The following is a 26883-nucleotide window of genomic DNA, read 5'->3' as shown; positions in this document are numbered from 1 at the left end:
ATAGATGCTTCTAATTTGCACGTGTCTTTTGTTTCATTTTAATCACAATCTAACTACTACAAAACATTCATGTGAAAACTGAATATTAAGCTTTCTCATGTGGTTCACCATAATGGTAAATCAAGAAAGGAAATGGTTGTTCTGAATTGGAAATGAGGTTAGCTGTTAAATGTTTCTTAAACCTTTCCCATTAACTTCCTAATTTTTCAATGGGAATTATAACAATACATTTTAATTATGAAAAGGGAGAATATTTGAAATTTGTTTTATTCATTCTATCAATCCATTTTTTTTAAATCACAGTCTCTCTGGTAAAAAATGTTAATTTGGTTTTATGTATGGCCTGCAGAAAACAAGTTGTAGCTGCACTGAAGATGTGACAGCTGTAAGGTAGTAAATTTGATAGCTTCCTCTTGTAAATAATAGAATTTTTAATGAAAGAAAAGATAATGTTGCTTTAAAACTAATTATAAGTTCTTGATTCTAACCTTTCTCTTCCTCCTCTATCTTCTATCTATTGTGTATAATATTTTAAAAACACAAAATCCTATCATGACATATACTGTCATAAGAACTCAGCATAACAAAATTATATTGTGCTTTGAAAATACTAAGAGTGCTTTATCGATAGGATGCATCAAGTTCTCTATGGTTGGTCGAGTTAAATCAAATTAAAAATGCAGTAGAGTTTAGTGGTTAAGAATGGTGCCTCTGACCTAGAGTGCCTGAGTTTGAATCCAGGCTCCAGCATGGCTAGCTTTGTGACCTCCCTTGGGTATGTTCTCATAATTCTAGTAAGATCTGGGAGCTTCAGGGCATATTTATAATCTCTCTGTTCCTCAGCTATAAAACAAGGATAACAACAGTGGTCACCCCACAGGACGGCTATATGAAGTGCTCAGGACTGTGCCTGGGTAGTGAGTGCCTAGTAGGTATCTTCTAGTGGAAGTAGTAGCGGTAGTAGCAGAATAATGCATATTTTCACCCTCTGTTGTAGACACTCCTTTTTCAATAAAAGCATATTATCTGATCCTATCTGCATAAATGCTAAGTAGAAATGGTTCAAATTATTTTGTTTCTTGTAAAGAATATCTTAATTTCTAGAAATTATATCTTGATTTCTTCCATTCCTTCTTTTCTTAGATTTTTCAATCTTCCCTGATATTCCTTACAAAATCTGATAAAACTACTATTGTGTAAATGCCTAGAGCAGGAGGTGAAGGCATGTTGTAATAATTAGATATTTACCCCCAATAAAATATCGTTGTTTCTGACTTTCAAGCACATGCTCATTATAAAGTATCAGGTGATACAGTTATTTGTGAAGAAAATGAAAAATTGCATCCAAATTCCACTACCTATAAATACATTGTCGACATTCTATTGGCTATCATTCCAGATCTTTTTCTATAGCTAAATACACATAGAGTACGGGGGTGTGTGTGTTTTTTTAAGTATAGATACTTAAAAGATATCACATCATACATGTGTTCTGTTGATTCTTTTTACACTTAAAGCAGATTTTTCCATGTTGATATCATAATTTCATAAAAGGTTAATGGCTGAATATTACTTCAATATGTTAACATATCACACTTAACTAACGTACTGCTTTTTTCCTACTTTCTTGAGATTTTCATTTGCTGATTCCCCATAGAGGGGCTGGTTTTTGGCTTTAGGTCATTTATAATTCCTGTAGCTACGTACTGGTATTTAGTAATGTAAGCATTACAAAATTAGGCCTCAAAAATACAATGAAGATAGTCAGAAAGCTACTGAAGTGAAACCTTACCTGGATTGTTGATATATAACACTAAGAGCATGAATATCAATTATGGGTTCCTAGGAATATCAATTAAAATTAAAGACTTATCTATCCTAGCTGCATAAAATTCTCTGTACTATGTCCTCCTTAACATTTTTAAGGTACCTTTGTCAAAGACAGATAGTAACTAAGGTGCCTAGTGAAAACTAGGGAGTTCTCACATCTTTAGCTATTAAAAACATCCTGTATAAGTACTTAATTTTCATAAATGTTCAGGAATATCTAAAGTACAATATGAGGTACATACACACAAAGCTGTTATAATTTCTCTAATAAAATGAATTTTTTGGAAGATGGTAAAGTCGGTCTAGTGTGTTGTTATAGGGTGTGCTAATGAAATGTATTTATAGTCATTTTTCAATCTCTCTCTCACTGTTTCTGTTTCTCTGTGTCTCCCCCCACCCCACCCCCAACACACATATCTATATGCTATTCTAAAAGCAGAATAATCCCACTTATAGGGCTAAAAAATGGGGGGAGGTGAAAATTTGCAAATTCAGAGTATATGCAGTCTCAATTAAATGAAAGAAACATTCAGTATGTTCTTTGAGAGCCTACAGAGTGATACTTACCTGACTAGAGGGAATGTGTACTTCTTAGATTAATTCCAGCAATTGCTTGAAATTAAATTCCTATCCAAGAACACAGTATAGACACACGATGTTTTTGGTGTGGCACTATTAATGTCCACATATGAAGACACTCAGTTTCAATTTGAGGGTGTAAATCATCAATTCTTCTGTTCTCATATTTATATGGCTATAGCCTACAGGGCTGAATGGTATAGTCATTTTTCTCTGCAACTAAACAAGGTAAGTAAATGTGATATATAGGCATATCACCCCACCACTCTGCATATGGTGCACATTAAGGTTGTATTCATTTGCCATATGAATATAATTCCTTTTACCACATCTACTATTAGTTACAAGCAGTAAATACAGCGTTGTTTTGCTGGAACTTAAGGGCCTGCATTACATCATGGAGCACTAAACATCCTGGACCTTCTGGAGAATTTCATAGACGTAGTTTTAATGTCACCTAAACTTGAACACTGCCAACATATTGCTTCAAACACAACTTGATGAATTCTTGGATTGAAAAATGCAGGGTAGCCTTAGCGTTAGTGCCAGAGTGCACAGCAGAAGCTGGGGCACAAGGAAAGCTCTGAATGAGGTACGTACAAGATCTCAGACTCTTGACAAAGAATTATATGGACAGTAGAGTCATATCCCAGGGATAAAAGGCTGCAAGTTTCAAGCATTGTTTTTATATTCAGAATCCAGTGACCATTAGGAACCTAAAGTTAAAATAGCATTCAATTTTCTCTAACTGCTGCTGACTGCAATCAAGATGATAATTTTATTGCATGACAATTTGTGCGATTTGTTTCACAAGGCATATATTGTGTTTACTTCGTTTTTAAAGAAAAATTAATTATAAAGCTCTAAATCCAGGTTAGGGTGGGGCAAAGGAAGAAAGTGACTTAATACATTTATATAGTTAAACACAAATATCCATATCTTGATTATTTGTGACCCGTAAATAAGACATTGCAGGTGATTAAAAACAAAGTATACCTGTCTTATCAAGTACTGATTTTCCAATTTACCAATATTAAGTCCCCAAATATATCCAGCAGATGGTGCTCTAGGACACCTACTTCCAGGGAGTACTACTGTTTGTGTTATATTCACCTATATTTTGTCAAGACAAAGAATAAGGATTTATCAGTAGCTTCAGTAAAACATATTAGGTTTTACAGTAAAAAGAACATAATTCCTAATTATGGGCACAAAAATCTACATATGCATAAGCACATGTGCACAGAGGCAACCAGTAAATAATTCATACCTGGATATATTATGATACTACTTTTCTTATAGACTTGATAAGTAGTCTATGTATATCAGTGGTATTTACGGTCATGTGGCAAGATCATTCTAAATTCATTAAAAAAAAATTTAGAATGCCTTAAAGTTAGAATTCATTTTTAATTATAACAAGAATGTCTCATTAGGGTGATACTAGTAAAATTAACAACAGTAGGATTTACGGTAATGACTTAAGTGATTGATGAGAGTATAACAAAATGAAGTTTTAGACAGAGAAAAAGCAGGGCAGCTATGGCATACAGTACTTTAAAAAACAGCTCTGTGGTCTGTTAGGCCTAGCCTTATGGTTAATAAAACCTTCTTTCTAATTAATGGTGCTGAAATATTCTTAAAGAACAGAATCTTGTTGTTATGGAAAAAAAAAAAGTTAAATAGTTCTATTTTTTTTTTTTTCCGGTAGACGCCATTCCCATAAAGGAGAAAGCTGACATAGATTAGCATGTCTGATTGCAAGAAAGGAAAAAAATGCCACCTTTCAATCAAATCAAAACCAGAATGTGAGAATGGAAAACTACTTTGCTGAAATACTATGCACACAAATCTATGCAACACCCTCAGTCAGCAAAAGTTATCAACTGTGGCTTTGAAAAAATTTACTCAGATACCTAAAAATACTTAATAAGCATTTAATTTTAAATGTTTAATAAGCATTTAATTTTCAGTTGACATTAATACAAATAGCAGATAAATAACTATTTAGGACATTTCATCTGGTCTGCAAGATCATTTCAAAGTTTAGAGTATTTAGATTTCAGTTGAATGCACTGGGGAATATTTTCTCCAATATCTGGAAATACACAGTCTGGATAGCACTAATCTAAATGGAAAATGAGTATTTCAGGGAAAGCATTTTAGTAAGATTCGGTCCTAAAATACAAACGAGTAGTAGGGTGAGAGAGATCAGCTTCCACGTAGATCTATTCATTCATCCATGGAAATGTTCTTGATTAATTTTATAAGTAATATTCACAACTAAACAGAATCCTGTTTTAATTTCTCTTCACACTAAGAACATTACATTCCACAGGAGATAACTATTAAAGACATAAAAATATCTTATGTAAGAAAGCAAGACTTTTGTCACAGAACCCAGGCATAGATTTAATGGGCATCCTTTTCAAAGCACCCAAGTTATACTACACATAGGCTTGATCCAATTTGAATTAGCCTGATTTTGCCCAAGCAGTGTGCATATTTTCAATAATATGATTTTTAAAAATATTAATAAAGCTATCAACTTCACATACAGCACTAACAGTAAATTTGGAGAAAATGGCATTCATAGGCTTATGAAACCCTGGCAAGTAAAATTACGGCTCAATTCTCAAGATTTTTGAAATAAAAAAATACTAAATACTTGAATGAGACTAATAAAATGCATAAAAAGCAAGAGCCTAGTTATCTTCCATTTACCAATTTTCCTTTCAAAGAGAAAAAGCTCTATATTCAACATTCAAGTTGAGTCTTTACATGCATTTGTAGACCATGCTACAATTGTATGTTTGTGTGTGTGTGCGTGTGTGTGTGTGTGTGTATGAGCACGTGTGCCAAAGCCGGACAATTTCTTAAAGGTCACTTATATTGCATCCATGAGATACAGTATGGGAGTAAGCTTAACTTAAAATTACTCATCTGAAAGCTCTGACTTCCGCGGCTGCTTCGTGGAGCCATCAATGAGCCAGAAGCTTATAAAATCCGAAACAGCTTGCAAGAATGTTTAAAACACAGTTCACACACGGTAAAAATGTCTTTGTTTTTATTCGTCATTTTCCTTTGAAGCTTAGAATGGCTTGTTCATTTCTCTATTCTAATGTGTGGAAATTCTCATTATATAAAAAACATGCCTATTTGTCTCTTCTCCAGATTCATCCTTCAAAGCTAAAGCAAAATTAAATTGGGACATTATAAAAGGCCAGAAAGGATGAGGTTCACTTTGAGAAGGGTAATTTAATTTAGTCAAGCTACATTACAATTTTCTAAAATTTTTATTAGATGTACGGTTATGTTATTGGTTTATTTTCTTCCTTTTCATTACCAGCAGTACTAGGAGCTAGCGTCCACCCTACTGCAGACAATGAGAGGGGACAGATGAAGTGCTTTATAGAAAATCCAACATTATAATATGTACTCTAATGCCAACAAGCTGATGTTTGTGTAGTGATTTATTTGCTTTAAGCATCCCATGCTTCTGATAACACCTTGAGTCAGTTACTATTGTTGCTTTCATTTTACAGACGAGACGGAAGGACTGCAGTGAAGCTTAGAACTTAGATGTTTGACTTCAAACTCTAGCACCTAGGCAGTCCTACTCGATTCATCTTTTTATAGGACATGCATGTTAAAACCATCTCTACGGTGACTTATAAAGTAATTAAATATATGTAAATACATTTCTCCCTCTGGAAAAGCTGCATCTTTCTAATTTTTTAAATACTTAAGTTTCAGAAATATAACAGAAACTGCATGCAAGCACAGCTCATAAACCTTTAGCTACTTAGCCTACACACCGCTAATGACCATGTGTGACATATAGAATATGATTAGGTAAGTAAAGGAAAAAAAAAACCACAACTTTCAAAAAAAATCGGATTTTTATATATACATAGATGCACAGAACACCTTACATCATGTAAAGGCAAGAGAAAATTTGTCCTAAATATTGAGATAAGTAACAAAATGACATATTTATTACCTATGCCCAATAGGTTTATTTGGGATAGTTAAGTAAATTTCGACAACCAAAATCACAGGAATAGGAAAACGAGAAACTGAAAGTAGTCACTCATCTCCAAAGGCCAGAAAGAATGAAGGACCGGAACTGAGGGTCCATCATGAAAAGAACATGAAGTACTTTTCATAAGAATGTGAGAAACAAAATGCCTGAATATTACACATTTTAAAATTTCATTGCCAATACCTATAAAATGTATCTGTGTAAATATGTGAAATAACATGTGTGTGTACCCTTTATATGGATACATACACTAAAGTTTGATCTGATCATAAAGAATATTATCCATAGCATCACAGCTTTACAATTATTTTTTGATAGCTTGAGAGTTCATTCTTCTTGATTTTTTACACTGATATTTTAATGAAGTACCATTATTTTACCCCCTTGATAATTTTTTTCACAATATAGGATTTCTCCTCTAGGTCTTAAAATTATGTTCATATTCTATTTGAACATATAGGAAATTATCCCTCTTTTGATCAAAATAAGAAATAGGTATTAGAGGTTCAGTAAATAAAAACTGTTTACCCACCACCTCAAACAAAATACATAAAAAGTAGAAAAGGCTTTGATAAACTACTTCACATATACTTTCTTTAAAATTGCAGTGGCTTTTGATGAAATTTTTTTAAAGGATTTTACTGTTATAAGAATATTATACATTTAATAAACACAACTTAAGAAGCCACCAAAATAGATGGACTTAAACCTAATTCAGACTGCTTCATAACTCGGGGCTGAATGACAGAAGTATTCGGGTAAACTAATGAGAAACAACATGGTCCTTCCTTAACCATATACATTGCAACTTGCTTTAAATTAAGAAACTGTAAATATTTAAGAGCAGTTAAAATGATCTACCTTATGAAGTAAAAATATAAAGTTATCCTTGCAGGAACTCTTCAGTGTTATCATAATCATTTTAATTAAATTCTCATTTTTCAGGTGGTCCCTTTAAAATTGTTTTTTCCTACTTCTTAATGTGTTTTTCTCAAGCCATTTCTTTTTTGCAGCTGTGTGCGATTGGTTTTAATGGTAGCTGCTTCCTTTTTTGCCTTCTGTGAATTACAATTTTAAATGGTTACACATTTTTTGTTTTACTGCCTTCAGCATAGTTTCATAAAGATGTTTAAGGCTGTTGGTGAAGATTTTCATTTCCCATCTGAAAAACCAAGAGTCAATTTGAATATTTTACACTGGCCTTTTATGACCTGTTTTATCTTTTAGTATGTAAATGAAAGTGTATTTTATGAAGACTGGTTTGTTTCATGAGAGTATTTTTCTTTTGTTCTTTTAAAATATAAATCCAATAATCAAAATAATATATGACTGCTCCTCCATGTTATATCTTACAGTTTGTGAATGAAACACCTCTGTTTTATTTGGTGACAGTCATTTCTAATGAAGAACTAGCACTTTCAGATCATAAGGATAACCTATAACATGAAAAATGAGATTTATGCTTGGATTTGAATTATCATTGGTCACAAAATGTTAATAACGAGGCTCTCTAGACTTTTCTTTAAGGAGTAATTAAAACTACGTGGTACTCAGTTTCACTTTTACCATAATGAAAAGTAAATTTATTGCAAAATGCTACTTATATATCATTTGTAAATATTTACTTTTAAGTTGTACTTACTGCCTGGGTTATCTCCAATCCCACTGCTTTTTCCATTCCAGTACCAGAGCAGAAGGGTTGCATCACGTGACCCTGAGAGAATGTAGCAATTTCCCCCAATATATGATTCAGAACGAGTGAGGCAAGTTACAACATCCCAATGGCCAAACACCACTTGGACCAATTTTCCTGAAAAAAGAGCAATTTTTTTAAATTAACATTAAAAAAAAAAATCAGACAAATTTCTAGTGATTAATATCTAATGTATAAAACAATGAAGCTGTATTAATTCAGATTTTGTAATAAAATTTGATACAGTTCAACCTAAATTTTCTTCTTTGAAAAATACAAAGTCAATTGAACAGTGACAACATTTTGAAAGGCATATGTATTTCTTCCTTTTAAGTGCTCTATATAAGAATAATATAAGTCACTTAGAAGAGCTCAGAATTAGATAAACTAAGTTTTGATGAAAGGTCTAGTTTATTGTGGATGCAATTTGAACCAGCTCTTTTTCTGTTTGAATTTTCTGAATGAAAATTCCTCAGGAGGTGATGATGAAATTAAGATCATGGCAACTTATTTAACAATAATGACTAGAAATGGTGGGAAGCTTACTATGTATCTATGGTTCAAACACTGGATGAATTATTCACATACCTGTCAGGGAAAAAGTAAAGCCCCTACCTTTCAGAATCTTGACTTAATTAAATACAGTGTTTATAATTCACACAAATGTGTCTACAAATTAGGTATTCCTAGTTTCTAACTAAAACTTTTCTTTGAAATGGCTACTGAATCTACAAATGTCAGTCTACCCTAAAGTTCAGCATGAAGTTTTTTTCTAAAATAAGATTTTTAGTGGAGTGATAAAAGTTTAATTCAAATGTTTAAGAAAAAAGATCACCAAGCTGGAAAAAAAAAAAGGTTAATATCCCTTAAAAATGTATGTGTTCAACTTGGAACAAAACATTACCTAGTCCAAAGCTAAAAAACGCAATGAAATATTGGCATCTAAGTGTATTTTAGCTTTTTGAGATATCAATAAATGTAACTAATAATGTATTTACAATTTTAAAAATCTTGATTTTAATAAACCTGAACTTCATTACAGATACTTCAAATGTAGAAATAAAATCAGATGGAAAATCAGATACAGTGTTTTCATTCTTACATATAGCCTACTATTAATAACTTTAAAATTAGGTTCATTTTGATCTCAAATTGCAAAATTACTAAAATGTATCTCTTTCCCCTGTGAAAAAAAACTCAGTCAAAGCCCATGTTTTACTTGCTAAAAAGGTGTACATCTGAATTTCTTCACCCTTTAAAATCGACATCAAAACATTTCATTTCAAAAAGTAACTCTGATCAATAAAGCTTACAGTAAAAATAATTTTGGGCTTTCTAGAAAAAAAGGAAAAGAAAAAGTAAATTAAATATGAAACAATTAATTATTTTCACTTCATTTCCAATTTACATGGATTAGTGGTGAAATGGATTGGGTCAGGTTAGAGACCTTACAAGGGAAAAGACAAACGTTAGGTAGCTGAATACACTCATTACTAAATTAGAAAATGGAAGACCAGAGAATTTTTACTATTGATAGAAACTGAGCAAACCATAATGTTTTTGATCACCAAGTATTTGAAGTGACTTCTACCTCTGCTTATACCTGAATGCTAAGAGCATGTCAACTATAGGTTATCTGGAGTAGGGTTATTTAAGACCTGACACCTCTCAACTCCGTGGGTTGCAGGAATGAGGAGGAGGTGAAGTCACCTCCACTAGCTCGGTACCAGAGGTGCCCAGCACAGAGAAACCCAAGCGCTCTGCACCAAAAGGCTTGCGAAAGAGCAGCTGTCCTTTGGTAACTTGCTTACTTTCCCACTCGAGGACACAATGGGGAAGCTTTCACTGCAAAGGCAGGATAGATTCAATACACTGGCAGATTTTTCCAAGTGATCACTCTGTACCTATGTCAGTGTTAGGAAAAGTGGTTTATTAACTAATTAAAATTTCCTAGTGTTTTAACTTTTGCCTAAAAAGTCATCACACTTATTTTTCATTAAAGAAACATTTACTGAGAAGGCACGAAGTGCCAGGTAGTTGGCTTCCTTCCATGTACACAGTGGTAAACAAACAGACGTGGTCCTTGCCCTGGTAGTATTTACTGTCGGGTGGAGAAGATAGACATTGAACAGCCATGGCAGAGATGTGATTACGAAGAGTGGTAAGTGTTATAAAAGAAGAGAACAAGGTAGGACCAGTGAGAAAAAGAGGGTAGTGTCAGGGAAGATGGAAATGATAGTGACCTTTAATTACCAATATCTAAAGGGGTTCTTGTTTTAATACAAATTAATGGTATCTGCTATGATTTATACTTTGGGCTCAACTCTGGAAAACAGTATCTTTTTAAGAGTACTTTTTCCTGGTCTAGCAGCCTTCCCAAGCAGTCTCTGTTGCTGCTATGAGGTTGAGGTTCACTCTTCCTAAGTAAATCATAGCATATAAACACCTGCTGCTCTTTTTGGTAAATTATTTTCTGATAATCTCATTAAGTGTTCTTCAACCTTTTTTTTTTTGTTTCCTTTAATACCAGCCCACCTCTCCGCACACTAATATCAAATATTACCACAAGCACTAGAATATCCCTTTTTTGACAGAACAAATTTCTAGTTAATGTTTTATTTGACAGCTGTGCTACAAATAAAAAAAAAAAATCAAGCTCAGGACTCTACACCACTGAATCTAAAATGTGGCTTGAAAATAATTCCCACTGCTGAGGGAAGGTTTTATTGTTGCCTCTGCTGTTCTGGTTGTGTCCCGAAAACATGATTTATGTTTAAAGAATTTCCAGTTACAACCGTGTTTTTCTCTTCTCCCCTCCCCAAATCTAATAAGAGAAGGATAGTTTTTTTTTTGGCTTATGCACTAAAATATAATTGAATTCAACACCTGTGATAGCTTTGCTATTATATATTATTGATCATACACTGTTCCCTTTGCCTCTCTGTCAAACTTAGGAAATGGTATTTAAGTATTTCTATTGTCAAAAAATTCAAATATACTTACACTAACTAAAATTATGTTAAATAAAACTATCATCAGAGTTTGCATATAAAATATTAAGAAAGATCTTAGGACTATTGTTTGACATGCTTTCCCCAACTTTCCTGGCAAATGTAAATATTTTATTGTATAAGCTGATTAATCAGCCTTACTAAAATGAAGTTAAAAGAAAGTACTTCCTAAGCAGTATAAAAGATGGTTTTGGAAAGAGAAGAGATGTTATCTAGTTTATTAAATCTAATGCAGTATGGCAGATACACCAGAACTTCATGTTCTAAATTACAGCATTTTCCAAATTAACCCATGATTGACAGACAATACCTACGTAAGATAACATGGTATAATCGTTAATAACACTACATATGAAGTCAGAATACTTTCTTCTAAATTACTCAAAATATTTCAACAAGTTGCTTAACCTTTAGGTAGCTGCTAAGTTTCATGTGAAAATTGGGGATCAGGACCTCTGTTCTGTCTGTTTCACAGATTATTGTGAGGCTAATGCAATATCGTGTATGGGAAGGAATAATGTAATTTAAATAACTGTGTAAACTTAAGAATTATTTTAATTATTAGTACTATATAAAAGTGAGATTAGTCTTGGGCCTCCCCGGTGGCGCAGCGGTTGAGCGCTGGGTTGCGAAGCTGCCCGCGGCCTCTGCGGCACCGGTTCGATCCCCGGCTGCTCCCCGGCCACCAGAGGAGGGTCCCACATGGCGCGCAGACCTCTCCTGCCGCCCGCTGCTCCCCTCAGCAGTGTACTTCGGTCCTTCTGCCTGTTCTGCTCCCCGCTCTGGCTCTGGTGAATTCTCTCACCCTCCCGCGCTTCTGACTGTACCCAGTGCATGTATAAACAAAAAAACAAACAAACAAACCAGCAAACAAATAAATAAAGCATGCCTCTATAAAAAAAAAAAAAATAAATAAAAAAAAATAAAAAAAAAAAAGTGAGATTAGTCTTACTTTACAAAATTAATATTCAATGCCATTTTAAAAAGAGATAGAACATCAACAAACTAAAAAAACCTCAAATCAACAATTGACATAATACATGGTTCCATTTATATGACATTCTGGAGAAGGTTAAATTACAGAGTGGTCGTGAGAAGGTTGAGGTGGGGCAAGAAATTGACTATCATGACGGTTCATGAGTAACTTGGTGGTGGGAATTTTATGGGGATTACATCTGAATGGAAAACTCGAGCATTGTACAAAAATGAACGACAAGAATATATAAACAAAAGCATTTAAAAAAAAAATTGACTTTAAAGGGGAGACACAGGAAACTTTGGGGGGGTGACAGAGGTGCTCTACACCTCAATTTAGTTGATCACATGGCCATATACATTGCCAAAACTCACAAATTGTAACCACAAAATTTTATTATATGTACATTTAACAATAATTGGGCCTCCCTGGTGGCAAGGGGGTTAAGACGCAGCCTAGGAGGCGATCCGCAGCCACTATAGCACACGTTTGATTCCCGGCCAGGGAGCTACCCACATGGCGCAGCAGACCTCTCCTGACTTGCCCGCTTCTCCCCTCAGCAGTGTGTTTTGGTCGATCTGCCTGTTCTGTTCCCCACTCTGTCTCTGGTGAATCCTCTCTCACACACACCCCCCCCAATCTCTGGCCTATATCCCAGTGCTTGTGTGCATAAATAAATCTTTAAAAAAGTATAACAATAATTTTTTAAAAGCATAAAAAACAATATATGATATAAAAGAATGTTTAAAGAAATCATGTGAGAGGATGTAAAAAATTATGATGTGAAAGAGGGCAAAAGGGAGCACAATTTGAGGTCAAATAATGCAAATGCTGATATTATTGTATATTGAAAGAAAAGATTAAATTCAAATTTGATTGCTAAATCACAAAATTCATTATAATGATAAATACATTTTATGAAAGCTCATCAATCCCCACTGTATTCTGAATGATGCTAGAGGAGTTTAAAGTTCCAAAGCAATTAACCTCATAGAGCTAAATATGTAGTAAGATCCCAATTAATCAGAAAGCCTTGAATGATGCTTTTTTTTTTGGAGCTACAGAGGTGAAAATTATAAGAAAGCTAGATCATTTTTTCCATAAAACAAAAAATTAATAAGAGCACATCTAAACACGTCTAGGGCTTATTCTATGAAAGGTACATATTCTTCGACTATTTGCCCCTACTCTCTCATAGCTATTTTACAATACTATCATCAAAATACACTTATGACAATCTCCTTGACTAACCAACAATTAATTTTTCAATATCTTGTAGTTACTGAAATGGAAGCATTGGACTCATACATTTTATAAAGATTAATAAAACTGAAAGATGACTTACCATAAAACATTTAATTATCTACAAATTTCAATTTAAAAGAATTTCCTATTTCCACAACATTTAAATAAGAAATTTATAGACCCTGTTTTAGTTGAAATATCTACTTTTGCACTGAGTTAAAATCAATTATCTAATTTTTATTTTTTTAAATATTCAACTTCAGATTTACTATACTTTATCCATGAGCAGTTTCCAAAATACTTAAGAGAGACTTCTAAATTTTTCACTGTTTCTTAATATCATGTACGCAAAAATTTATATACATTTACTGGATTGGATCTTCTCTAATAATACTGAGTTAAACTTGGTTTGTCCCTTAGGGAGATGAATGCAAATGAGTATATAGGTTTAAACTTTTATATTTTAACAAGAGCTCCTGTCACACATAAAATCAGTAGTCAGCTACTTTTCTTCATGATAGTGTAGCTTTCAGCAAGATTCTTTGCAGAATTGGGTGGAGGCAAGATATCAACTACCAAGAAATACAGTTAATGAGAATATCCAGTGAGGGAAAAAAATCTTTTAAATAATACAGGAGTGGGAAAATACACCTCTATGTATGTGCACCTGCCATTAGATTATACATATACATGGGCATGTGGTATTTAAATAGCAAGATATGCCTTCAAAATGAGTCATTCTGCAAGCATGAGGCTTGAAGACAAACCTACAATAAAAAACTACCTCTTCAAAACATGCTGAAGTTAACGTAACAGAGGATTATATTAGTAGATTATTAGTTCAAAGGGGAAAACTGTATCTTTTTCCTATTTAAAAAATTTAGAATCCTATCATTTTGGAAGGAAGATGAAAGACATTCTAAGTTTCTCAGTGCTATTTGTAGTAAACTTCAGTTCACTGAGAAGAAAATAACAGTTACCTGTGTCTGTAGAATAGACTCGGAAACTCTTATCCCAGAAGCCACAAATAAGAATATAGCGGTTGTCTGAAGTGATGACAAAGCACTGGGAATGGACTTGAATACTTTGGTCTAAAAGGTCAGTGATTTGCCTCCTGTGCATTCCTGTATTGCTGGCTGTGGGAATAGAGGAAGGAAAAAAAGAAACCAATAAATCAACATACATAAAGAAATCCCATAGTTTGTCATAACGGGGATAGGGGTTAGGGAAGAGAGGCAACACATTCCAGGGTACAAATATGTGATCTTGGGCCTCCCCTGGTGGCGCAGCGGTTGAGCGCTGGACTGCGAAGCTGCCCGCAGCCTCTGCAGCGTCGGTTCGATCTCGGTTCGATCTCCGGCCACCAGCGAGGGTCCCACATGGTGCGCAGACCTCTCCTGCCGTGCCCACTGCTCCCCTCAGCAGTGTATTTCATCAGTCTGCCTGTTCTGTTCCCCGCTCTGGCTCTGGTGAATTCTCTCACCCTCCTGCGCTTCTGACTGTAACCAGTGCTTGTATAAATAAAATAAATAAATCTTTAAAAATAAAAAAAGGTGATCTTTAATTTAAATAAACAATATTTGAAAAAACAAATAGAAAAAAAAACACCTGATTGTTTGAAGAATGTGGGTAGCTCAATTCAGTGTCTTAGTATGATTTTTTGCCTGGAGCAAAGAAATAATAATCATATACTACAATTTGAAAAAAGTATACAATTCTCAGAACAGCATTGCTAGCTCTTGGATAGTAGACCAAACTAGATTACAATCTCCTGATTGCATCACAGTTAGGTCTGTGTTTCTGACAATCTCATTACATCTATTGTCATGAGAATGGATTCATGTTGTGACGATCTATTACTTTAACTTTTTGTCACAGGAAAGAGCTATCAGAATTTAAATGTCATATATCTGAAATACTGTAGCATCGTGTACCACTTTGGCTTTTACGCATCTTTAATTTGACTAGATGTGAACTCCCATTTCCCTGTTTACAGCTGCACTTGCATGTAAGGAAAAGATAGAGTGACTATTTATTAAAGATACTCGTAACTGAAAAAGTCAAAGCACAGCACACTGCCACGTCCTTACTCTTTATGTAAGCAATTAAACAAGACAGGCTGGCAGTGTGTTCTCACAGTGCTACGAGCACCTAAGATGGGGTCTGTCACCAGGCACAAGGTCAGACATGGAGGGACATCAAGCACCTGGGAGGAGTAATAATCCTGTAGAAATACACTATCAAGTATGTCATTATTAGAAAAGGAATGTTCACTGAGATGCCTTTATTTGGCACATGGCCAGCCAAATATAAAGCTTAGTTTCTTATCATCTAAGAATGATTTTGCCACCAGCTTTCCCATGCAAATGATGATTCTAACATTGCTAAATAAATCTGATTATATTAGATAAAACAAGAATTTTACAAGGAAAAATAAAACCAAGTTCTGCTTCTGATTATTACAGTCCTTGCACCATTTCTTTAGCTTTTGGTGGGGAAGAAAACAACTACAAAGGTGCTCTTGATAAAGCAGAAAAAAAATTTATATTCATTATACTTAATAACTAAATTAACGCGCCCAATGTAATGGAAGTCTCAGAGAGTAATACAGAAGAAAAAAGTACTCAAAGTACTCTCCAGTGTTGTGCTGGAACCCAGTTGGGATGCAGAGGAATCAATTCCCCTGCCCTCTGGTATATATATATATATATATATATATATATATATATAGCAACATGTGGCATACTGCAAAATTCTGCGAGAGTCTGACCTTACAATTTAACCAAGTAGATGATAAGCAACTGTTTAACAGTAGATTTCACATATTCTGGGGGAGATTAATGAACTAGAAAATTATAGCAGCAGTAAAAAGGGCAAAATTCTAGTCGGGGATCATGCCCCTTTATCCCCTTCTATAGCATATCACAGAGACCACTAGTATCCCGCTGCTGTGAAGCAGAGTGATACAATATAGTTTTCTTAATACTAGAAACCTGGTAATTAAAAAGAGGACAGTTAGTACTTTCTATACCAGTTACTATAATTGTAAGTACATTACTGAAGAAAATTGTAAAAAATGTCTACTTTTATCAGTGTCTACATGACTTTAGCTGGGTTTTTTGTTTGTTTTTTTTGTGGCTTTTGTTTATTATTGTTTTTGATGTGATCTCTTTGAAGGACCTAGCTTGACAGATCTGGGTCCATGTACAATTTTGAATTAAGTGACCACAGAATACCCCTGGATAAGACTGATGCCCCTTCAACACTAAGGTGAACTATTTACCAAGTGCTTAATTATAAACCCTCTCTCAAATCCATCCATCCATCCATCCATCCATCCATCCATCCATCCATCCATCCATCCCAATCCATATAACTTCTCTACCTCATAAATGCCTTTCCCTTTATCTCAACTGTTTTCTTTAATAACCCTCTTGAGAGGATTACTGAAAGTATTTTTATTTAATGAATTAGGTGTATTTGTTTAGATCAGAAGTCTTCAACTCAGGGCATGCAGACCTGGGGCTGGAATGGAAGGTGCACGGGTGTGTGAGATTTCCCATGGGATTCACAGGCACAGATGGTTTTAAGCAAATCAATTTCTATTTCTTCAACTTTCCTGTGTTCTCTTGCTTGAAACAGATTCATCTGAGAATTCTGAGTTTTCCTTCCTTACCTCCCCTTTTGAATGTTCTTCTTCCACTAGATAAAATAAAGGCATATATCTTTTAGATCTAGACTCTTACTGTGGTATTTTACCCAGGTAATAAAAAAACCTCTTGAGAGCTAAATAAAGGGACAATTCAAACTACTGATGTGATGCTGAAAAGTGAATGCCTCAGTACCAAATCATTCTGCAGGACAGGTGGTTTCCAATTCACTGCTTTCAATAAATGGTAGAAAGATCTAATCATGCTGTCAATTGATAGATCATTAAAAATAAGTTTCAGTGATAGATGGTTAAAGAGATCATTTAATGATAGACTATAAAAATAGCTCTTAATAATAGATTACTATATGAATTTTGTCACATTACTCAGAGTTCAAAGATTTGAGTGGCATTGTTAAACACAACTCTTTCTTTTCCCATGTATTTCATGTATGAATAGCAACCCTCAGAGCTTCCATTTATTCAAAATGAGAGAGAATTGTTGACAAATTATGTTTCGTTCAGTAACAATTTTTATCCATAAAGGTATGGCTATTAGGGGTAAAAGACCTGTTTCATAATAGATGTGTTTTTTTATGTTTAATAAAATTTATAATTTATAATTAGTATCAGTAATATCTTAATGACAACTCAATGGAGATTTGTTTTTAAAAATCTGAGCTCTGTTGTCATAGGGAATCCTAACAAATTTATATGCATATATCTAACTTTCTGTATATATTTTTATTGCTATAAACTATAATGGTATCATTAATTTTCAAAAACTAAAATAAAATTGTACACAGGAAATAGAATGAAAAGTATAAATTCAAAATGAAAAATGATTAATATAAAAATTTTAACTCTTCTGTGTTGTATATTCTGAAAACAAAACGTTGAGTAGCAACTCACTCACTTTGATATTTAAATTCCATTTGATATATTTAGAATTTTATATACTATGGCAAAAATTATAACCTTTGCCATTAGTTAAAATTGCAATGAAAAATTTTAGATGTCAACCTAAAAAGGTATGAGCAGGTGCATGGTTTTAAATAATTATTGCAGGGGATAGAGGAGAAAACAATCTAACAACTAGTGACCCAAAGCAGGGAAGATAACTATGCCCTAAAGACCAAATCTGGCCTATGCCAGGCTTTGCATACAAAGTTTTATTGGAACACAGCAATGCCCACTTGTTTATATGCTGTCTTAGGCCGCTTTTGTGCTGTAACAGCAGAGGTAAATAGTTGCAACTTTATGGCCCACATAGCCTAAAATATTTACTACCTGATCCCTTACCAAAAAAAGTTTACCCATGTCTGGTCTAAAGGGTTACTACTGTAAAATTATTTAAACAGACTTTACACCATAGGATATGCATTGTCGAGTTTTAGGTCAGACTTCAGAAACAATGTTTTATATGACTTAGCAAATGATTTTAGTATTTTCCTGACTTTTGAAACTTTAACCAAGTGAGCATTTAATATTTTTTTCAATATGTGGCAAATCAAAGCAAAACAAGATTTAGGACTCAGAATGGTATATTTTTCATATAGATTGTTACGTCTTAGATTTCTGCTTCTATAAGGGAAATGATCAATGGATTAGTTGAATTTAAGATTATTTTAGTCATCCTGATAGTTCATATGCAAATGGTAGCTGTTTAGTTCTCCATGGTTTTAAAGACCAAAAAAGGTGATATATACAGAACAAACTTTTAAAATAGTAAATCAGCTTATTTACATGTTTTATTTAAAAGCTTTAATGTTCTAACAAATATATTTATGCCAAGGAAATCTGACAAGACTCGGATATTCACACTGGCAGCATATTCCTATGGCAAGGCAATTAAGGTTTTCAGTCTGAAAGTTATTGAATATCATCTTTAACATCAAGGCTTAACATTTTTAGTGAAGTCACATTTTAATTCCTTCCCCACATGGATGAAAAATGTTAAACTAGAGATTTCACCTAACCTACTCAAAAAGCATAACAGCAATTAAATATTGGAAGTCATCTGCTGCAGATGCTCATTTCATTCCAATGGCTCTTTCTGGTCTCCTCCTCCGCCCCCCCCCCAACAAATTTAACCTCCAATGGCAATTTATTGGGCTCTAGGACCCCAGGAAAATGAATACAAATATCCTAACACTGCCATTGGCTGGGCAATATATTTCAACTCTGAAACTGCTCTGCAATTGCACATTAATCCCCTCAGATTGAACAGAGGGTCCAGGAAGAAAGGATTGATCTCCTTTAATGATGAAACCCTGGCACTACAGTTTTATTTTTCACAACACAGGGCTGCTAAGAACCCCACTGTTATTATGAAAATTTCCCTAGCAAAGGAGCTCCATCACATTACCGGTGCACCAATTCATCATAACGTGCCTCGCTCCTGCTCATCAACAAGTCTGAGTGATGAAAAGATCCAATATTATCCTGACAGTACTTCATGCGCATTCTCAATCACATATTATTACAGCATCCATATTAATTTTCAGTGACACGCGTCCTAGGCCTGTTCAAATTAGGCAAACCAACGAGGGGGAGTTGATGAAATACCAGCATAGCCACAGCTCATTGCATTCCAATTTGCATGCAAATGGTTTATCAGGAAAATTCCATTCCCAGCAACCAGCAAGTGAAAAACAACTGTAATCTACACTTCAGGGCCACCATACAGAGCTTAATGAATCGCAAAGAGAGAAGGAAGTGACAGACCTATGAGAGGATCGATTTCCACTGGCAGCTGGTATGGCTGGTCTTGTACAGCACCTTGATGAGCTAGAATTCACAAAAGATGGGGGGATAAAAAGCATTATTTTTCATATAGCAAACTACATAAAAATGCCTAAGTCAAATCTTATGTAGAATTGTTTCCAACCTCCAAATCCCTCATACAGTTTTGTGAAATTTAAGGGGGAAAAAAATCCAGGTGCTTTTATGGCTAGCTTATTAAACATTTATTTTAGATTAGTGCTGTTCTGAACATGTGCCATCAGCAGTGGCTCCAGTCCTAGGCCATAAGCTATAGCAGATGCTTGACTGGCAACCTCTGATGCTGCAACAAAACAAAATTAAGTGGTAAAGCGCGCTGAAAACACAATGTGACAACCATCTGCTGACTGTAGCAAATACTATTTTTTTGTTACTTCTTAAAAAGGCAGTTTTGAGTGCTGCAGCACAAAGGATCCACAAAAACGTCAATTTATGATGGAGAAAGGGAAAGCTCTAAGTCAGGGAACATTTAGTGTTTCATCCATCACTTAAAACCAATCAATTGAAAGTTTGAATAAAAATAAAGAAAGCTATCCGTAGATAAATGTTTTAGTTAAGTGCATCTGGCTGAAACATTTTCTGAAAGACTGGATTGAGGTTTTTTTTTTTTTTTTAAAGTTTTTATTAATATCTAACATTTCCATGGCTTCCATTTTCCAGAGTATTTGAAATACCCCAAGAAGGAAATGAGTAGCAAAAATCAATCTATACTAAGAATAGTTTGTTCTATTCTCAAAACATTTCTAAAGATTCAAGCATATTTATTTTGTAATTGAAGAGAGACTTCATAGGCTGTCTCCCTGTAAAAGTGGAAGGACTCAAGGAGGTGAAGAACTGTATTAGGAAGTGGGAGCTGCCACAAGCTATCTCACAAACCTGAAAGTGAAGGCTTTGGAATAGGTGATATTTCCAGCTTTGTGATTCTGTCAGTTAAATTCTGTGCCCCCTTCCAAATGACTCAGCTATACATCAGCCTGGTAAGTATCTGCCTTTTGTAGGCTCCTAAGCATTTAAAATACTGGTCAGTATTAGTACTCTACTTAGTATTATCAGGTTTTAGGAACTCTTTTTTACTGTCCTGAAGGGAGATTATTTTAAAACTTAGGAGATTATTTTAAAACTTATTAAGTCACCACTTCCCATTATTAAATACCAAGATTTTAAGGATGTTCGGAAGATCATTCATTCTAATAAAAATACCTGAATAACTGCAATATTAGCATTAGAAATTACACTTGGGCGTGTTTAAGAAATTAAGGTGGCTGAAGGAAGGAAGCTGTATGGCTCACTCTTTTTCACTGAAGGCATTGTCTTTGCCGGTTACTGTCTCTACCAGTAAAGATATCACAGGGCAGGTACAGGAAATGGTGAGGGAAAATGTACCATGGCCTCTCATTTACCCCACAGTGCCATTTACTTCCAGTAAAGCCAGCGCCAATTAACACTGTAATACCTGGAGAATTTACCTTTACTTCTCTGAGAATCTGGGATCATAGAAACATTAAAACCAAATTGTCAATGAAAGAGGTTTAGGAGGTTAACTCTCTATGGTAATGTCTCAAATCCTAGTTCTGCCACTGAATGCCTGTGTGACACTAAGTTATGTAGTCTCTGTATTTCAGGCCCTTGATCTGTAAAATGGATTAGATGGCTTAGGCTGAAAGATATGAAAAACGTTAATACCTGACATTTTGAGCTATAAAAATGGTAATTTCATATGGTTCATGAGCCTGCATCCTAAGGGAATTAGGTGAGTTAATACACATAAAGTGATTAAAGCAGTATTTAGGACAGGGCCTCCCTGGTGGTGCAAGGGGTTAAGACGCAACCTACAAAGCTATCTGCAGCCACGGCAGCATCAGTTCGATCCCCGGCCAGGGAGCTACCCACATGGCATAGCCGATCTCTCCTGACTCGCCCGCTGCTTCTCTCAACAATGTATTTCAGTCAGTCTGCCTGTTGTGCTCCCCACTCCATCTCTGGTGTATCCTCTCACCCCCCCCAACACACCTCTGGCCTGTACCCCAGTTCTTGCATGCATAAATATTTTTTTAAAAAACAGTATTTAGGACATAAAACATGCTCTATAAACACTGCTATTATCTTATTTTTTCAGAAATTCTACAAGACATTCTTGTAGAAGGAAAGATTAAGATGATTTTCTTTTCTAAATCAGGACTTGGGCACTACTAAAAGAAATGGTGAGAGTTGTCTGTCTCATCAAAAGTTAGGGAAGCTGTGGATTCTTAGGAAAAAAAAAACAGAAACTAAATTTTAAAAAATTTACTATAACAGGAATTTTATATTTATTGATGAAAAACTGTTAGGTGTTTTTGATCTTCGTTTTAAATCAAGACATCCTGACAAGCAAAGGTAACACAAGACAGGAAGAGAGATCAGATTTATATAAACTTGGCTAAAATGAGGCACAGACTTAATAAAATGGATGCTTTATATTTTTAGGTATAGGTATAGCTCAGAATCGGAAATCACATAGTAGAAAGATAACCATCGGTGTATTACCATATGTTATCATTCTTTGTGCTTATCCGGTCAAGATTCGTGTGCCAGGCCAGAGGGTGGGGACAAAAACTACTACTGACACAGATACAAACGCAAAGAAGTCACACTGGGGAGAATTACAGGCCAAGAATTGTCAGAATGAAAGCAGTCCCTCAAGCTCCTGTCTCACAAAAAGGTGAACGTGAGCTGGGGAAGCTGGAGGCTTCATAGTGGTGCTCTAGCAGAGGGACATTTACTAAATTACTTATCGGTAAAAAACCTAGAAGTAGGAAAATAATGCCTGACAACCAAATAGTAAAGCAAGCAAGCTCTTTGGTCAGGGAAGCAGGTTGGGTCTAAGGGGGGTTGGGGGGGAGGTGCCAGGAGCAGTTATCAGTACCTAGGGTGTGTCTCTAACAAACTAAGTATCATCTGGAGACTGAGGAGCCCTCAGATTGAGCCAACTCAGTTCCTGCTGAGCTAGCTCTTTGATAGGCTAAACTGAGGACAGAGGGCGGAGGGTGGCCAGGGCTTTCTAGCAGTTGGAAGGTTTGTCTTTCCTCACATGATGGCCCTGATGTCACACCTACTGGTGCTTTTGCTAAGCTTGGAAAGTAACTGCACACAGATTAAGTGAAACCACCAGCATGCTTTCCTTCTAATGAGTAGTATTTAGAGGACTCAAAAACCACATCTCTTAAATTATAACCTGTGTCTCCAAATGTAAGCATGCTATTTGCTTATCCATTTACCTCTAAGATAAGTTCATGTGAAGAAAAAGGAGGAAAAGGACTTAATAGTGACAATATATGCCTACTTTAATTTTTACCTTTTCTACTTTTTCTGAAATCCATTCTCTAATAAATGTTGGCCATAATTTTATTTCTAATGGCCAGGAAAATGGTTAGATCTGATACAAATTCTGATACCAATCACAGATTCTTCATGATGGGCACTTCAGTGAGTGATAAAATCTGAGTTAGAAAACTTGGGTTCAAACCTGTCTCTGCCACTGACTGGCCATTTAGGATGTTGAATACATTCCCTGGGCTCAGTGTCTTCCCTGATAAAATGTGGGGATGGACTACATGAACTATCACATCTCTTCAAACTTTGGTGGTTTTATGATTGAAATGGTTACTTCAGTATCTTGCCATTAGCTACCAAAACTATTCGGCATTTAATAGATTAGAATGTACCTAGGGGGCTGTACAATTTTGTTTGTAGAATCTTACCATGTCATGCATAAAAAAAGCTCATAGTAGAAAACTCTTGGTGTTTAATAAACAGATGAATGAGAAAGTGGAAAAAAGGGAAATAGCTGATAAATACACATTATTTATGGAAGACTATGGAATATCATATTTAAAATTTATATTAGAAATAATGTTTATTGCTAAGAAATAAAGACTATCCATGAGATGCAATAGAGTAGTCTTTATGTTTTAACATTTGTGCTATATGCCTCAGATGGGACTTCTTTAAATCTTTCAAACTTGCAAACATTTTGACTCAGACTAATTAAAAGCTTAAATGCTGAGATATAATATATGTAAGTGGCTATAATAAAATCTCTATGCAGTGTTCAGTCTTAAAATATTTCCTGTCTTACTTACCGGGAAGGTTGTGCCACTTATTCACAGCGAAAAGCCTGTTAGCAGTGACTGTGATCACAGCGGGTGTGGCCAGACCAGGCTGGGTGTTGGCTGCCACATGAGTGACAGGAGAGTTGGAGGGGAACTTTAGGACCATGATAACATCCTGCTGGGCTTGGTCTGTGAACATCAATGGACTCTGCAGGAGGAGATACTGTTGAGTGGGAATGACAAGACCCAAATATACAAGGAAAAGACAAAAAAAGACAAGAAAGAGAGGGTGCAAGAAAAGAAGAGGAAGACCATGTTAACACAAGTTGCAGTGAGAAAACAGCAAGCAGAATGGCTTATAGAAGCAGCAATTAGGATTTCTTTGTTTTTCATGTACAACTTTAGGTGAATTGTTTGGTGATCAAAGTGGACTACAACAGAAACACCTTAAAAATCCATATATTTTATTAGTTCCCATCCCCATTCCACTCCCATGAAGAACTAAAAGAATGATTTGAATTAGATTCTAAATAAGCAAAGTATTGAGATTGTATTAAACCATTCGAATTGCTATTATGTGTTAGTTACCAAAAAAGGAACAAAAGTTAGCAATAGGCACGACAGCAAGCCAAGGTAATTTCCAAAGATCATCAAAAGTTGTTGAATTAGCATGAAGATTTTGACAACTAAATAAAAAGATGATTAAAACAAATATATTTATAAACAAAAGCTATACACATGCTTGCATTATTACAGTAGAGAAATAACTTATGGACGTAATATACAAACTTAATTATAAAGGTGTTTCAAAGCAATGGATAATTAAATGTACTTGTAAAAACAATATATTTATATAGTGTACCAAGTCATAAATACTGCCCTATTATAATGCAAATGCCACCGCTTTTTACTGTAGCTGAGGAAAAACCCAGATTTCTTTCCTCCCTCTTGGAAAAAAAAAAGAAAGCTCAAACTTCTGATTTCTTCTTTGAAAAGCAGAAGGTAATTGAAAATGTTAAACAAAACACTGTTCTAATAACTAGCAACAAAATAAATCTTGAAGTCTACTAAAGATTTAGAACATTCCTACAACCTGTATGTCATAATTCAAGACATACAGAACACCACTCTGATTTACTGCCTTTATTTATACTTTGTGGTAGTATGCTATCATACAGTAATTGCACTGTACATTTTCAGCAATTCTCTTCTACCATGTCTATTTTCTAGCTGATTAGTATCATTCAGAATGGAAACACTTTGATGAAGTGCTTCTGGCTGCTTTCCTGTTGCCATATTTCAAAACACCAGGTATATGTAAATGTGTAGGCACATATATTAAACACATATTTATTCGAACTGCTAATAAAAAATTAAATACATTTGCATTTTTATTATCAGTCCTTTTAAAAAAGTTATTAAGAGTACTTAGAAAAACATATTGCACTAAGAATTTCTATTTGCACTCTTTGCATAAAGGTGTAAATAAAGGCAACTAATAAGCTACCCAGACACCCTTCTGAGCAAGTGGCTAAAAGCCAATCAATATTATGAGTTAATCCTCCCTGGATGCTCATTCAATTAAAGGTGTCAGTAATGCCTCATCTGATGTGGCCTCAATTAAATCCAACTATCTGATGGTGTGAAAACACAGGGGGATACAGCAACAGCAGCAAAACCAGACAAATAGGCAGCCTTCGTGTGCCTGCTAATTACTACACCTGGTGTATATTATGGCTCATGCACTTAACGCAGCACGAGGTGGCTTTAATTCCTGCTATAGCCGCGCGCGCACGCGCATGTGTGTATGTGTTGATGGTTGGTGGGAGAACTCATCTGAATGTTAGTAAAAACAATTAATAAACATCTGGGTCTTTGATTTTTAAAACCTCTGGTATCAGTAAGTAATTTTCATCATACCAAGAACCTTTTACAGATAGTTTTAAGGAATTCTGTGAAACTGCATAAAAATGAGAAACAAAGAACAAACACACTATAAGCTAACTTTGAAGAACTTTTGGGAAATGGAAATGAATGTCATTTCAGAATATCAAGACTTATTTTTCAGTTACATAGTTCAAATAATATTTACTAAAGTCTATTTATAAACTTTGAGAAAATCTGAGTATAACGTACATCATAAAGTCTCACTAAAAGGAAGCTCATACACATTGTTGAGCTTAAACACTAATATTATAAATACAATTAGACTCAAATTGAATAATTCCAATGTTTATGCCTTAAAAAAAAACACAGAAACTCTGTTTAGGAAGAGTGTCTTGTTTACATAGTGACTCTAGGGGCGAATTCTTAGCCAAATGACAACGACAAGCCACTGTCCACAGAAACTATGTCCAGAATGTTATCTGCACTCTTACAAGCTGTCCTTCGTCTGTCCCTCCATACTCCATCTTGACTACAGCTCTCAATGCAGGCAAATAGCAGGAAACCTCTTGGGAACTTCACCACATCCTAGGCTAATAAGTACAGAATGAAAAGCACTAGAAATAAGAAAAGGCACACCCCAGTGTATGGGCCAGTCTGTCCAATGGTGATGGCAGCAGCTGGAGAAGGACTGAACAGACCCTGAAATGACCCTGGCTGCTTTGGTGAGCCAAGCCCAACGTACAAGCAAGAAACTACTATCCAAATTTCATTTCGTCTTCCCAGGTGAAGTGTGCACTTGTTGATCTCTGGCTTCTTTTTAACATGATTTTCTTGCCCACCCACATGTGTGAATCTGAAAAACAGAATTTGCCTAAGTCTGAAAAGGAGTTCAGATATCCCATTCCAAGGATAATGTTAAAGGAAAGACGGTCTCCGGCCATTGTGTGAGCTTGTGCCGCCCTAGCTTTCCCACCTTAGGGATACAAAGCTGCTCTCTCTTGATGAACCAATAATCCTTTGCCATTGAGGGTGGCTGGGCAGCAGGAACTCCCTCATTGCCCCAGTAACCAAGGCTGTGCAGTGACCCAGGTAGAAA

At 35.0% G+C, this 26883-nt stretch overlaps 1 protein-coding gene across 4 annotated transcripts in view; it reads right to left on the bottom strand.

Annotated features, from left to right (window-relative positions):
* LRBA (LPS responsive beige-like anchor protein) overlaps window positions 1-26883 on the bottom strand; it is a 493454-nt gene that overhangs the window by 18706 nt on the left and 447865 nt on the right. For all 4 annotated transcript variants that reach the window (XM_037497443.2, XM_037497442.2, XM_037497444.2 and 1 more), the window contains 4 exons: window positions 23931-24108; window positions 19756-19818; window positions 14360-14515; window positions 8097-8264 (listed from right to left, as the gene is read on the bottom strand). In XM_037497443.2, coding sequence (XP_037353340.1) covers window positions 8097-8264; window positions 14360-14515; window positions 19756-19818; window positions 23931-24108 — 565 coding nt within the window. The remainder of the gene's footprint in view (window positions 1-8096; window positions 8265-14359; window positions 14516-19755; window positions 19819-23930; window positions 24109-26883) is intronic.

Source organism: Talpa occidentalis, unplaced genomic scaffold (assembly GCF_014898055.3).
Source record: "Talpa occidentalis isolate TD23 unplaced genomic scaffold, MPIMG_talOcc4v2.1 talOcc4.8, whole genome shotgun sequence".
NCBI classification, from domain to species: Eukaryota; Metazoa; Chordata; class Mammalia; order Eulipotyphla; family Talpidae; genus Talpa; species Talpa occidentalis.
This window is presented reverse-complemented; position numbering and strand designations above follow the sequence as displayed.